The sequence below is a fragment of the Frankliniella occidentalis genome, unplaced genomic scaffold, assembly GCF_000697945.3.
Source record: "Frankliniella occidentalis isolate FOCC.00 unplaced genomic scaffold, Focc_3.1 Scaffold94, whole genome shotgun sequence".
Taxonomy (NCBI): domain Eukaryota; kingdom Metazoa; phylum Arthropoda; class Insecta; order Thysanoptera; family Thripidae; genus Frankliniella; species Frankliniella occidentalis.
The window spans coordinates 666026-681663 of record NW_026267223.1 but is presented as its reverse complement, the minus strand read 5'-3'; the positions used below and the strand labels follow the sequence as shown (position 1 = coordinate 681663).

At 38.2% G+C, this 15638-nt stretch overlaps 3 protein-coding genes across 3 annotated transcripts; 2 read left to right on the top strand and 1 right to left on the bottom strand.

Annotated features, from left to right (window-relative positions):
* Positions 1–6: 6 nt before the first annotated feature.
* On the top strand, positions 7–2270 carry LOC113203882 (uncharacterized). Its single transcript, XM_026418802.2, has 2 exons — positions 7–161; positions 247–2270. Exons 1-2 carry the CDS (start codon positions 119–121, stop codon positions 411–413), a joined length of 210 nt encoding a protein of 69 aa, XP_026274587.2. The 5' UTR covers positions 7–118; the 3' UTR covers positions 414–2270.
* Positions 2271–2518: 248 nt separating this feature from the next.
* Positions 2519–9599, bottom strand: LOC113203879 (WD repeat-containing protein 35). The gene is made up of 24 exons (XM_026418797.2): positions 9306–9599; positions 8959–9070; positions 8685–8851; positions 8500–8602; positions 8251–8411; positions 7994–8165; positions 7771–7916; positions 7467–7685; positions 7232–7373; positions 7023–7151; positions 6853–6944; positions 6747–6764; positions 6504–6667; positions 6115–6418; positions 5849–6027; positions 5553–5756; positions 5320–5463; positions 5019–5214; positions 4732–4944; positions 4519–4642; positions 4287–4424; positions 4041–4201; positions 3845–3969; positions 2519–3762 (listed from the first exon to the last, which is right to left on the bottom strand). Exons 1-24 carry the CDS (start codon positions 9327–9329, stop codon positions 3588–3590), a joined length of 3612 nt encoding a protein of 1203 aa, XP_026274582.1. The 5' UTR covers positions 9330–9599; the 3' UTR covers positions 2519–3587.
* Positions 9600–9929: 330 nt separating this feature from the next.
* LOC113203881 (sorting nexin-12) lies at positions 9930–13180 on the top strand. Its single transcript, XM_026418801.2, has 4 exons — positions 9930–10203; positions 10808–10903; positions 11012–11136; positions 11210–13180. Exons 1-4 carry the CDS (start codon positions 10039–10041, stop codon positions 11313–11315), a joined length of 492 nt encoding a protein of 163 aa, XP_026274586.1. The 5' UTR covers positions 9930–10038; the 3' UTR covers positions 11316–13180.
* Positions 13181–15638: the final 2458 nt, after the last annotated feature.

Genomic DNA, 15638 nt, shown 5'->3' with positions numbered 1-15638 from the left:
ATGTGCCACTCTCTTGCTGGAGACATCAGCCCGCAGCACTTCCTACAATTATGGGTATGGTCAGAGGGCTCCCCCTGCAGTTGCAGCCAACGGCAGTGGTAGACGAAGTGGTCAGCTTATGGGTGCAGCTGAGCCACCCAACACTGTTGAGCAGCCCAAAGGTCTGTACAAACTGAGTACTAATAGGTTCTCGTAATAACTTTCATTTGTCATTTTTAAAAATTGTGTATTCTTCCTGCGTTGCAGCTCAGGATAAAAAGTCTTCTGGACCTGCTATGTCTGCTTGGGGTATCATTGCTGTTATTATGACACTTTGCCTGTCTTTGATGGGGGTGTACTACTTCACCCTCTTTTATCCAATTTTATGCAAAAAGGAGCGCAAGTACGATGTTATGGACCTTGGCTCCCAATGAAGGTTTGTTTCGGTGGGTGAGTCGGATCAGTTGGCTGCTGAGAAGTTTTGACTTTACAACTGCAGGGCTTGGGAGTCAACTGTGCCCACCGCACTTCAGGATTTTGTATGTTTTGATTTGCCCGGAAAATTTTAATGTTAGCTGTAAATTCCTCCTTTGTGTGGTTGGATAAGCAGTTTTGAGTGGAGTTAATTTAAGTGCCAACCAGTGATAGTATTTTCATCATTGGTGCTTGCAAAGTGATAAATGATAGAATGTTTGAACTTTTGAGATTATTTTTATTTTATTTAATTTGTTAGATGCTTTGGCACATAGTGAGATAGTAAGTTACCCAAATTTTCCACACAGCAACAGTTTTCAAACTTTAGGGACGAATTTGCTGTAGAAATTCTAGCAGTAATTTTATTATAGCCCTAACTGCTGCATTTTTAATTAAATGGGTAGGGAATGGAAACTTTCTCAATGAATCTTTTGCCGTTAGTGGGATTGATATCCTTGATGTTGGTATCAGCATTATGTATATGCAGCCAACTTGCTCAATATTTTATACTGCCTTTGTTAATGTTACTATCTGATCTGAGATGGTAGTTAATAAATGATAAATATTTTAGCCCATTTGCAGTATTTTTTTTAAATCAGGGCAGATTTGGTATTAAGAAAGCCTTTATACTGTCTGTTTTGTAAATTTTGGGGGTGTGTACAAGATATTTTATCTGAAAGATTTGTTATTATTTTAGTGATTTTCTAAAAAGCATGCTGCCATGACAGTGAATGATATTGTAGTTCTTATGCCCAGAATTAGCACTTTTACATTATAGGGTTTGATCTCAGTAAACCATGTCTGTAAAGCACATAGTTATCATTGATCCTCTTAATTAACAGGTACATTCCTCCTGTTCCATTGAATCTGGCTTTGCAGTAGATCATTACATTAATTGATCGTAGTATAAGTTACAGTATGTAGATTTTCCACATTAGTGCAAGACTGAGAGTTGAAAGATATGCTATTTTAAAAACTAGCATAAGTATGTAATGTCTCAAAGTACTCATTTTAAATTATGCGCTCAGATTTTTATTTTTTTCCAAAATTGATGTGGAATCATTTGTCTACCTTCTGGACTTGTAAAGCTGTGCCGTATAATCTCCTATTGAGGAGACCTAGTTTTAAGCATATACTGTATCTAAAGCTAAAAAAAAAATATACAGAAATCTTATGCGCTGTGCTTCAGCTTGCCTTCCTTTGAAAGAATGAGTTGAAAATATATCAATTAAGTGTATTATTTTTTGATGAGGTTTATGCAGTCTGCCTACATTCTGCCTTGCTCTTGTTTTGTTGTAACAATGGACTACTTAGGTATTTAAAGTAAACTATCTTTTGTAATTTTAATCTAAAAATCAAGTTTGTAATTTTGTTAATTCAAAAGTCGATTATGTATTTCAGCAACTTTAGAATCTCACATATCCAAATGAATGATTTTCTTGATCTTCATAGATTGATAAGGAACATTTTTTTCCCTTAAGATACTGAACTTTTTGATACCACATTTTTGTGTTCATTAACGAAAGTTGTAATCTATATATGACTGATGGCATGCATATGATGGACTTCATATCTTTGTTCCTCTTTTTAGGATATAAATTTTGGACCAGTAAGACTTTGGTTTCTTTTGAAACAATGAAATGTAAGGAACCATGCTATGTTTTATAAAAGTATTATTACTTGTGTGTTTCATTCATAAGTTTAAAAAATTGTATTTGTGTATTGCCATTATTAGAAGGTTGACGTTTGCATTCAAATTGATTTGTAATGCATCATTAAGAGAATTATATCTAATAAAATTGATGCTAATGTTTAGAGTTCTGTTACATTAATTTTCTTGCATAACCATTGAAAGAGACAGTCTTGCTGTTCACAATTTACAAGAACAAATCAACACATTTTGGGTTTGGTTTATAGTTTTGTAGTTTCGGAACTACCTACGACAAGACTTACTCTGTTTTTGTTTTGTTTTTCTATCTATCTATCTATCTATCTACCTTTGCAAAAAGGTGTTATTCATCTCATGAGTTAGCAAGGTAAAACAATCAGACAAAAGAGCACAAGCTTAAGTTAAATAATTTATGTACTTCAAATAACTTTCAGTGAATACAAGGCGACTTCAGTGACATAGGTGTGCATGATCTTACTTTCATTGACGTGAAGCATTCCTACTTTTCTTTCCAAAGTAAACCCCCACCTATAGCTGTATTTCAAACATACATACATAAGGTACATGATGTATACTTGCTGAGCCGAAGAACAGCCAGCAGTGAAAGTGGCTAGACCTCAGATAACCAAATTGGCGCTGTCAATCCTAAGTTAAGTCACCCGCCTAGCTTTAACCATTACATATGCACTTACAATAAAACTTAATTGTGAAATAACCACAAGCAAAAATAAGTTGTACAATCGAAATTATTTAAAAAACTGAATAAAGTGCGGCTTAAAATCTTACACCTACAGAGTTGAATAAAACTATTAGTAATGGGGCAAAGCCCAAATTTTCAACCAAACCAAACCAAACTTCTAAATAAAAAAAGAAAACCAATCCAAACCGTGGTCTAATGAACCTTGAGCAAACCTGTAAAATTTGAAGCAAACCCAAACCTTCTAAAGCTTAGCGCAAAGCCAGGAATGATGCTGTTGTGGCAGTGAGAAGAATTTAGCACATTGATTTAATTTAAGATTTCAGTGGATGGAATAGAGTGAAATACGGCATGACCTTTTGTTTAAACGGTTCAAGGTTCTCTTCCCGAAGTGAGAAAAAAAGCTGGTTCGTTGTAGAACAGGTACTTTAAAACCAGAACGGTATCAACTCGAGTTTCACCACTCGACCCAAACCAAACCGATTCTGTTAGGTTGGCAAAACAGGTTCGTTTTCAGAACAGTTTGCCCTATCACTAAAAATAATAGGTACCTTTTGCATTTTGTAACTAAGGATCAACAGTGAGAAACTCTAAAAATGTGAGTTCTTGAGATCTGAGTATATGTACGTATGTACCATTTTCAGTCTTTCAGTGCTTTCATAGTAATGATAAAAATTTTCAATAGTAAAATATCACAATAAGGACGGATGTGTGCAAAATACCATACAATAGAGTAGCAATAGCTCACTCCTACCTGAGAGTAAACTTTTAAAGCTGAACTGGAGCATGACAAAGGGGACAATTGTCTCGGACACTTGCATCATTATAGGAGGCAAGATGTTTGCAGACATGACATGTCCACATATTTGACATGCTGGTTAGTGGTCGACCTGTGGCTGTGCATGCAGGAAATCTTGTATCACAGCTTGGGCAAGCCCAACTCCTGAATCAGAGATTAGAGTATTGTTGAATTAATTTTTTCATAAAAATTAACGAGAAAGTAGCTACATAGTTTTACAGCGTACCAGTCCTGAACAACACTTCCACAGTTGCTACATTCAGCTCGTGTACCTCGGGGATCCTTAGGAGTGTATTTTGTAAAAATGTCAGTGGCAAGCTCTTCATACTCTTGTCTTCTTTCAGTGGGTATCTGAAATCAGTTGATGTTAAAACACCTAACATACGTCAACTAAGGCAACTAAATGAAAAAAAAATATATACCTTTTCCAGAGATTCAAGTTGTATGAAAGCCCTTGAACATGTACCGAATGCCCTGTTGGCACAACTTGCTAGAGCAAGAATACAAAATATGTCCTCAGGGTCTAGGATATCTTCATAATCCTGGAGATGTAATGCTGTTTTCATAGCAGCATCAACTGATCCTAAAATAAGTATTTGTAATATAGCGAAGCATGTCTATTTTCCATCTTAATTTCATGTACCATATTTGGTTTTGATTCAAAACACCTTCATAAAGCTGTTTCTGTGCAAGCATGAGGAAGTGATAAGCCTCAGCACCACGCCAAGCATTATCAACAATTTTGGAATCCACTTCCAGATTGTCATCTGAGTCAAATATACCCATCAGAGCCTTGCTTTTACCTCCTGTCATTTTAAAATGAAAAGTAAACAAAAAATGAAATTGACAGACAAATTAGTCGGGAGAACTACAGAATTAAACAAAAATTAATTGCATTACCCGCTGCACCAGGATTGAGTTGCTTTCTATGAGTATTGTGTTCCTCTACAAGCAAGGCCGCCAAAACATTAAGCTTCTTAATTCTTAAAGGGTTTGCTTTTTTCTGAGCTTCATTTTCAGCCAACTAAGGATTTAATTTAAAAAAAAAAAAAAGAAGTTTAAAAAAAACAAAACAGAAAAACATAAGAATGATTGAAAAAATTGAAAACCCACCTGGTAGAGCAATTTTGCAGCAGAGAGGAAGTGATTAGCTTTGCGGTAAAGCTCAACAGCTTCCATGATACGATTCTTTTCTAATAAATGTGTTGCATACTTTGCAAGTAAATTGCTTATTTCAGGTAACTGATATAGTCTTGCCAGCTCAACAGCCTGGTCCCATTGATTCAAATGTACACACGTGTCCACTGCCACCTTGACAGCACCCAGCTGAAAATCAACTTGATGGGTACTACATATGGTATTGATTATGCTCTGTTAAGAACAAGCAATAGGCTTCTTACCTTAATATAAGCAGAAACAGCTTGAGAACACATTCCAACTGAAGAAAACATATTTCCAATAGTTGACAAAAGTGGATGTTTGTCAGTAAGATTTGCAACACTTGTTTCCAAGGCACCATAGTCCTCTAGCATGTAATAACACTTAATGAGCTTTTCCTGGTTCCGTCCTTTTTCATAATACTCACGAGCTCCCTCCCTAGAAAAAAATCTGTTTTTAAATTTTGCCATTATATTTCATTAGTATATGTATTTCTACAACAACTTGTAACAAAACCGAAAGGAAAGTGTGTGACAACCTTACCAATTATTTCTGTCAGCAAAGTAGTCACCAATGGAATTCCAAGCTACTTCCATTTGGACATCTGACCCGCCCGGACCCATTTTCATGAGCTGCACAACCCGAAATGAATCTCCAAGAAGCTCTCTTAAAGCAATAGCTAGATCTCTGGTTCAAAAAAGTGGAGAAAGTAAATACATAGATAAATATGTGATGTGAAATGAATTAACACAAAAACTAAGTCTTTGAGTAAATACCTCCTATCTGCTTCCAAGTATAATTTTTCAGCTTCATCAAAGTCTTTAAAGTAGGCAGCAACCTCAGCCTTTTTCAGCTGATCACTATGGATGTTTGTGAGACGTTTAGTAAATTGTATACCAGCATAATCACTGCACCTGACAAATGCTGCCTCCGCTGTTGCTAAATCCAACTCCTGAATGGCAGCTTCAGCAAGAAGTCGCCTAATTGAAGAAAGTTTTACAAAATTTTAACAAATATGGATACAGTCATGTGGATATTTGACTGATTTTGATTAGAATATGAAATTTAGTACCATAAACGAGGATGAGGGTTGTCCTCAATAAAAGTTGTGGCTTCTTTTATTCCAACTTTATTGAGGAGCTGACGCGTGTCTCTCAAAGATTTAACTTCCAGATCAAGGAGGTGTTCTGCATTTGGTTCATCAGGAGTTTGCAGGAGCTCATCAAGAAGAACTGCTCGGATCTCTAGATCCTATCAGCAGGAAAGATAAATTAAAATTACAATGAGAAAAAAAAATGAATTTGAAGTTTGAAAAGAACTTTTATGAGTATGCTGTACCTGAAAACTGCAGATGTATCCTGAACTGACAATGGGCTCCTCAGGATCAAGCCCCCTCAATACATACATTCTTGTCTTTTCCATGATTGCCAATAAGTCTGGATTGTCCAAGGCCCACTTCATTGCCCAAACATCTTTCCTCTCAAACTTTGAAAAGAGTTGTGAGTTGGTTTCCCCTACCACTGTTTCATTGACTGGCTGGCTGTTAGCTATTCTATTGTTGATAGACAAGCTTCCAGCGCCAAGGTCAGTTTCCAAATCAACAAATGTCAAGACACCAGTGATATCTATCACTGCAAGTTTCCTACACAGTATCAACATTTTATAAGTCCATGAATGAGTTGTTAAATGTAGACCTATTCATTTAGGAGAACCAAAAGAGGCCTTACGTGGTGTTACAATTGATGGATAGTTCATATGGCCGACAGCTAAGTGTGTAGCGATTTGTAAGAGCTACTTGAGGTAATGAATACCTTTGGAGCATCCCAGATTCTCGACCAACAATGAGAGCCTTGTCAGATGCTGCTAAACAGCAGATGGGATCTGAGGTGGCCTTCAAAGGGAAAGGTAGTAGAGTGAAAAATAACTTTAAGAATATGTGAACAGAGTATAAAATTCTCAGTGAAACTTACTTGTGTATTGGTTGGTAGCTGAAATAAAATATTGGTGTTAAATTTTTAGCACATAAAATGTTAAAAATTGTATACAAGGAGGAGATGCGATGATGAGAATTCTTACCTCAAAATTACGATCCAAATCTTGAATCACTTCAGCAACCCCTGAAGGTGTATCATCAATATGATAAATTCTATCCCTGCGCTGCCGAGCTCCTTATTAAAAAAAAAAAAGTAAATAAATTTAGTTCTAAGCACTACAGAAAAATCGATTACAAAAGGATAGCTTAAAACCTGCAGAATGTTGAGAAGTGTGTAATTTAGGAGCTTTGAAGTGCCACAGTAAAAAGTTGTCTCGAGATGCAGCAAATACAAATGTGGAGTTCATGGCCAACCACATGGGTTCAAAGTTAATATACTTTGCTGAAAAGTTAATAACCTTTACAATGTTGCACTAACCTTTAGATAGAATAAAATAAAGTGACATTTAAACTAATACGTACTATCAATCGGGGTGCTTATAGCATTACATAATACAAGGCAAAATCCTCCCTCCACACTCTGATCTTCGGCTTTTGTTGCCAATACACAATGGTCTGAATAGGATGTCACACCTAGTAGTGCCTTGACACACTTGCTGTAACACTATACACCAAAAGTGTTATAAAATTTCCTCATTGACAATATAACACCCCAAAATAAATTACCATGTACATTCAAAAAATTGTAATTTTTTACCTCATTGTTTTTTGTATCCCAAAAGACAACATGGGTACCAAAACGGTCTGGCTGGTTGTGTGAGTAAACCACAGTCTGAGCTACATAACACCACTTATAATCAGGCCTGATGTTTGCAAAGTATATGTATGAGTCAACAGCAAGGGCTACACGAAGGGATCCACCTTCCCAAACACAGCTTGTAACTTCACGTCCTGGGATCTTCAGGGTACGAAGGTGCTTTAAAAGTAAGAAAAAAATTATAAAAGGCATTAAAATATATTACTAATGGAGGTTTATCTCGGTGTGTTTCCATTATATTTACCTCTCCAAAAGGAGTAAAAAATTGAATGACATTACAGTCCTTGGTATCACCAGCAAGGGTCATCATTCCTGCCACTGCTAAAACAGTACCATTGTGGTTCCATCTACAGCAAACAACCGTCATTCCTGTATCAACAATGATAGGACCTACAACAGATCAATACAATGAAACTTGTAACACCTCTCTGATAACTTTCAAAAGGAGATTATCAATATAAACATACTTTCATCTGTTTCATTTCGCATGATCTGCATGGTGCCATTAAAGTAGCAAACAACTAAAGCAGGACAATCCTGTTCTATGTAGCCATGACGCCCATTATACCAGTCCAGACCAACAACTTGGATAGCGGCAGATCCACCACCCACAGCAGCACACTGAATGTTCACCTTCATCTATTGTAACAAACAGATCTTCAGTACAATTTTTTTCTTTACTTTGCAGAAAAAAAAGAAAATAGGCTTCACTTCTGAATCATACCATAAAGTTTCCTTGGCTGTCATACACATGTACTTCACCGTTTCGTAAACTAAACAACAATAATCTTGAGTCAGGAGACCATTGGACACCAGTCAATGCTACACCTTTCAGCTCTTTGCCCCAAATACGGTTTCCATCCACTGAGCCAACAATGACAGCTCCTGTAAAGGATTTTCAAGCAGATAAATTTTTTTGAAAGATTCATTATTATTATTATTATAAAAATGACAGTTTTCCATACAACCATACCATCTTCATAAGCTATGCAGATTCTTTGACCATCTGCATTCCAGGCCATGCCTTTAACAACTGATTTGTTTCGGTTATTTACCATTTCTTCATACCAAGATCCCTGAGTTGATGTAAAGAGCCCAATGATTTACAAATCACTACTGTATTGAGACTGGTTTCCAAAACTAAGTAAAATAAAATACCTTATACAGCATCCAGACAATTATCAAACCGAATTGGTCACTGGTTGTTAGCTTTTGATGAATTTCATTCCAGGTGATAACTTGAATTTGCCCATTGTGACCTTCTAGTGTTTGGTTCATGGATAGGTTGGCAGGTGCAGCAAGACCTTTTACTTTTCCTTCTTTGCCTGTTGGAATAAATTTAACAATTATTACCCATTTAATGTTGGTGAGAATATGTTCAATGAATGACCTCGCCCATTCACAGTGATACGAGATATTTTACAAAACTTACCAGAGTCCAACTTCAGCACTTTTAGTAAACCATCTTCTCCTCCCACAGCAATAAACCCTTGATTGCTGCTCCATGCAAGACAATTAAGCTTTGTGTTGTTGGGTATTGCAATCTAGAGAAAATAAACAGATTACTTTTGATACTGCTCATAGTGTGAACATAACATTGACTTATATCATGCTTTAATCAAGTGCTGATACGAGACATGAATGACAGCCTCCAGGCAATAAATAAGAAATAAACTCAATAATTATTAAAATATCATTACATTGTTTTCCCTAAGGTAAGGTTTGTGTACATTTTGTTATGATGAAGACACATCAAGAAGTGGTTTTCATAGAACTAACCTTTTTACTCAAGTAGATAAACATATTGTAATTCTATTTTTATAAATTATTTTTTATTTAATTTAAATTTCTTGGTTTTGAAGCCGATTTTAAAGAATGCACCTCTGGCTTGGCAGTTTGAGTTTGTTTACATTTTGAAGGATCACATTCCTTAAATGTCAACCACCGCCACGACAGTCAGGCAAGCCGCGCCGCGCCACCATGATGCCACTTCACGAACAGAAAACCAAGAAATTAGTGTCGGACTGAAATGTAACTGTGGCAGTAATTACATTGAATTTATTTTAATTAGGTTCGTTTCGTAAATCAACAGTAAGAGAGTATTGTCGCAAAGTAGGTTTGCTATTATTTTGCAGCAGAAGCCATTTTTGCCGCACCAAAATCTTCTCATACCTAATTGATTTTCTGGTTTCCAGGAGTTTGGTGATAACTTATAGAGTCTTGTTGTCATCGAACATATCCCATTTTGTCTTTCAATCATTTTGAACCTAAACAACGATGAAATTAATATCCTAGCACCGATCATTAAGATTTTAGTGTTGTAATGTTGTCAGTCTTACCCCCCCCTTCTTCCCTCTCCCTCCCCCCTTCTACCCTTCTACCACGACTTCACGACTGCAGCAGCAACAACCGCAAGGTGCGGTAGTGGTATCTAGTTGCACTTGCTTCCTTGCTTCAGGGAGGGCGACAGTGACAGCAGCTCTCGCAGAGGTGCCGTAATTACCGTGTAACCATGACCGACACGACAGCGGACGCAACTCGGCGCCTCAACGTGAAAAAACAGACACTGGACGATGCATACGCCGCCCCAGCAAACTTCCTGGAAATCGACGTGATAAATCCGCTAACGCACGGGGTCGGCAAGAAGCGCTACTCCGACTACGAAGTCAGGATGCGGGTAAGGGACCTGTGCGTTAACCGCTTTCTGGAATATTCGGCCTCGCTTGCTTTCGCCTTTCTCTCTGTTTTTAATTTTTACGGTGGATTTCTTCCTGAGTTTTTGAAACATTTGAGGTTTCCATTCATTTCGCCCTTAAGCCATTTTGAACGAAGTGTCAAATGTCATGTTAGAGGTTGACGGAAGGGGGAGGATACTGCATTGTTATGGCTCTTTATTTGAGTCCCTCTTTGCTTCATCAACTCCTTTCCTGAAAATGTTTTTTTTTCTGAAAGTGGGCCTGTGGCAGGTGGTTTCTTTTGAGCCTTAAGTATATCTGGTGATGTCTCATAAAAATGTATTGGTGTATGCATAGGTTATGTTTTAACAAACCGGGACTGACTCACCTAACATTTTCAGTTCCTGCTCTTCTGAATCTATAATTTTTGTCATATCATTTATTTCGTCACTGATCCACACATAGCAGGGAAATGTTTCTTGTTGTATTTTATATTTTCTGTTTGCAACAAGTTGTTATAAAGATGGCTCACTCCAATGACAGTTAATCATGCTGCTCTTTCCTTAATACATACTGTCCATTCATTGTGAACATTTTGCCTTTCAGACTAATTTGCCTGTATTCAAAGTAAAGGAATCCAGTGTAAGGAGAAGGTACAGTGACTTTGAGTGGTTGAGAACGGAACTTGAGAGAGATAGCAAGGTAATTGTTTCTCCTATACTTCACTTATTGTTTATTCTTGCAACTACATTCATTTTAGTGTTAAAAGTACCAATCACTTTGTATCATCGCTGTAATCCTATTGTGCAGATTGTTGTCCCTCCTCTACCTGGTAAAGCGTGGAAGAGACAGATGCCATTCCGGGGTGATGATGGTCTCTTTGAGGAAGACTTTATTGAAGACCGAAGGAAAGGTCTTGAACAATTTGTGAACAAGTATGTTTAACATATGTTATGCATCAAATTATGTGGTCTTGAGACTTTTGTCATATGTGTTGTAATTTTTCAGGATTGCTGGTCACCCCCTTGCGCAAAATGAGCGATGTCTTCATATGTTCCTTCAAGAACCTGTAATTGACAAAAACTATGTTCCAGGAAAGATACGCAATACTTAAGTTTGCATATTTCAGCTTACTGTTGTACTGCGTTAAATACAGCCACATATAATTAAAATGATCCGTACTGATTTAGAGTGCAATGGGATGTATGTTGCATTTGTTACCTTGGTATGATTCTTTTATCTAGAGATATGCAGTCACATTCATGCCTTTTATTTGCCTTGTCTGAAAGTTTATGAGTTGTTGATGAAGATCAAATGTTGCCGGCTAACATTTGATTAATTTGTTTGCCAGAAGTCCATGTAATGGACAATGTGTGTTAAAAATAAATATCTTCTTAATTTGAAATTTCAAATTTTGCTTCAAAGATTGCATTATTGTTACTTTGATAAGGTATGAGAACATCTGTCTGGTAGCTTGTATCCATGGCTCAATGTAGGTTTATTTTAGCTATCTTGGTAACAAGGAGTGGACTGCAGTGGGATCATTTTTATAGAGTTTGGTAGCTTTGACTTCTACTTTACATTTGAGTTGAGTTACTCTCTTTGCTGAAAGTTAAAGAAAGAATTGTATGGATGATGAAATACGTAATTTTATATCACAAATTTTCAAAATGTTATTCCTGTGTCACTGTTAACTTCTAGCTTTCCTTTTTTTTCTTTTCTTGATTTTTCTAAATATTCAATTTACTCTGTGATTTTTAATGCTAGAGCATAAAATTTATTATTATAATACATTTTAGTTTCAATGATCTTTAACATTCTTTTAAGGACTTGTTCTTTCGTCATTTTTGATTTTTGCAAATTTGTACAACTAATGTGAGGATTATAAAACATTTAACTGATTTATCATTCAGTCATTGTAGGGTTCTTTTCATCCTGGGTATTTCAAATCTATGTTTGCCATAATTACCAGACAAGTTATGTCTCCCTACATTTTTCATTAACGCATTAGTCTTCTTTTGCAAATCTAATCAATTGCAATCATAATGAGTTCCTTACACTTGTAGATCTGTACATCTTCAGTTAAATGTTAATCATCAAAAATGCATTTATTATATGTAGACCTTGTCATATACTTGTGTATAATGTGTGATATTTGTGAAATATGTCGTACATAATTATGAATTTGTGAATTCATGGAAGTTTATACCAACTATTACATACTCTATCTTCCTATCTACACCTTTTGATATCAGATCAGTAAGGTTTGATTAGTATAGTGGGTGTAGAGAAGTCTGTGTTTATATGCGCGTATTTTTGAAATATTGCATCCAAATTGGCTTACCATACTTGCCAAAGAGCAGATAAACTGTTTGAGAAGGTACTCTCGATTTTAATTTTGAATGTATTGACCACTGGCTTGAATACATCTGCAATGCAAATTCAGAATGATAAACAATATTTCAGTGTCTTCAAAAACCCTAATAAAGGTACCAGTTTAAAAATGTAAGCTCCTACTTGCGAAACCTGTGTGATGCGTTCATCGTACTGATTTACTCTTAGTTCATTTTAGAGCTTCTTTCTTTACAAAAAAAAAAAATTGTTTTTGGTTTTTTCAAGTATTTTGTTCATTTCTGAAGGAAGTGTGGAAGCTTATGTACACTTGTCTGCGGTCTCTGCTATACAAAAATGTTGGAGATCGGTTGTAATTAGGGGGAGAGATGCCATTTTTTTCCTGGCTACTATGCTAAATTAATTTGTTGATTGTTTTTATGCAGTACCTTTTGAGATGGATGATAATGCTTAGTATAGTAATGAAATGTTGATCATTCTATACTCAGATGATGAAATAAGTGAAATGTATGTATATGTATATATTAAGATGAAACTTTGAGACAACTGTGTCAGATTATTTTGAAATATCCAAAATGTGAATCATCGTTGTACTGTCATTTTTATGGAATACACTTTATAATTATAGATTGTGCAGGTTTAATCATTCTATTATCACATTCAGTTCCACATGACAGGACACATTACCACATATATGGTCATAATACCATGACCATTTTAATCCCCCCCCCCCCCCCTGATTCACTGTGTTATGAAATGTGAATACATTGTGAATGTAAATATGTTTGGATATAGTGCGGTACTGATCAACGGTTTTTTCCCCTGGCTGATAGTTCTTATTGAGTTCTACCTTACCAACAAGTTCAGTTAGGACCAGTTCTTTGTGAAGTGGCTTATTTGAACTAAATCTGAGTGCTGCAGTTTTTCTTCAGCACACCCTAGGAAGGAGGGCCCCGGCTACAATTACATTTAAACTTTTATTTTTATTTTTTAGAGTTGTCTATAATTCAGCAATTGATTAGTTAGCAAAAGATCAAAATGTCTGATTTGAGATTTTGTAGGTGGAAGACACTGATCCACTTATCATTTATATTGAAAATGGAAGTGGAAGCTGGGCAAAAAGAAAGGAGGAGGAAAGGTGCTGGTGACGGCGACGGGCGGGAAGTGCTGGGGCGAGGAGTATAGCTGAACGGGTCAACGGGTCCTGCTGCCTGCGCCTCCCTCCGACAGAGCGCAGTGCAGTATGGCTGGAACATAGAGCCCATCACAGAGCTGGCGGCAGCATGGAGTAGCGCCGCTGCTGACGTCATGGGAAGAGTGGGAGAGAATAGCCGAAACGGCGGCGGAGAGATAGGAGGATCTCACACGCGAAATGAGCACACTTCTCTCCGGTTCCGACGGGAAATGCTTGGCGGCACCACGTAGCGACTGACAGGAATATGTGCCTACTTCTGTTGTGCGTGCAGGGAATCGTTTCAAATAGGCCTAGTCGAACGGTAACATTGTGGGAGACGGTGGAGGAGACGGTTACATATAGAGAGGTGCACTTTTGGGTCAACATTTTTGGCCTGGTTTTCTCAAGTCATCAAGTCATCGGCCCGCGAATGCTACACCGATAACCGAAGTGTATGAATGTCGCACACTTGAAGGTGTGTGAACGCCATTCGTACACACGGAGCCGCGCCGCAAGTGTGAATTTCAACAGGAAATTCACACCTTTACTTCCTACTATACTACTTCGTACCGGGCGATTCAGAGAAGACGCAGGTGCGGGCGGGTTTGCCTATCCTAGACTCGGCGCGCGCGGCGCACAGGTCCCCTTCTCACCTCTCCCCAGACCTCCTGGACCCGTGCGCCCGCCGAGTCTAGGATAGGCAAACCCGCCCGCACCTGCGTCTTCTCTGAATCACCCGGTACTTACTAACGGGCACTCACACACTTCCAACTTCGCGTTTCCAGTGTATAATTTCCAGCGGCTGTCTCGAGTGGTTCCCCCGCTGCTGCTGCTGCTGCTGCTGCTGCGCCGCTGTGGCAGCCTCGGCAGCGACGTGCGCAGCGGGGAAGCACCACGGCGCGTGCCGCGCGCCGCACAAAGAGTTAAGCTGACGAGATCACGACCCCGACGGGGGAACGATAGGTGTCCCCCTCCAGGCTCGTTTTAGGGGGTTTTGCGGAAAAAAGGTGCCGATTACCCTGCTCGAGGTACTGTCGTTTTATTCATCCATTCTTCTAGTTACTAACCAGAGAGGGGGGGGGGGGGCTCAGCCACTATTAGTGTCAACGACACACACACACGCTCGCGTTTGCACCGGCGGCAGACAATACCTCCCCCCTCCCCTCCCCAGTTTCCCCCTGCCACCGCGGATGAAATGGCCAGACACATAATGCGATCTGAATTCGATTTTCGAAATCGGTCTTTTCTCCATCGTTTATTGCCCTGGTAATATTACGAGGGAAGGCGAGCAGAGGATGTTTTCGTCCCTCATTATATGTGCGGCACTTTTTTTTTTTCGGTCATGCAAAAGAAACGACAGGGAAAAAAGGGAAAACGGAACGGTGAGCCACTTTTGGAGCACTGCGACCTACTAGTGACGCTGAGAGATTTTTATATACCGGTACTGTACGAGACCGTACACCTTTCTTGGGTTGTTTTGGAATTTGTCTGTATCGGGCCTTTGTAAAAGATGTTGACATTGCGCAAATAAAGGTGCTTAGTTTTAGTACCGTTTATGGTACTTAACTACACCTGCTGCAATGTTAGTTAACACATTGAGTCCCAGGGGGGGTGGGGTAAACACGGGGTACTGTGACCACGCCTGTGGTCACGTGAGACGCAACGTGTTAAGAGACATACTTGTTCAAACCATATATTCTGGACTTAAGTTATGCCGGATTCTTCTTATTCATTGACATTGTTACAATGTTCCATTCATTCAATCATTAACATTTCAGAACAAAGATAGTATCCAACAAAGAACCCACCACACCGGATCAAAACACCTCAAAGTTAGAAGGGACTCGTCGCAGTCGTTGTGGGACGTCCCTTCAGGGAAAGTGTGCTCACTGCGATCCTCATACCGTACCG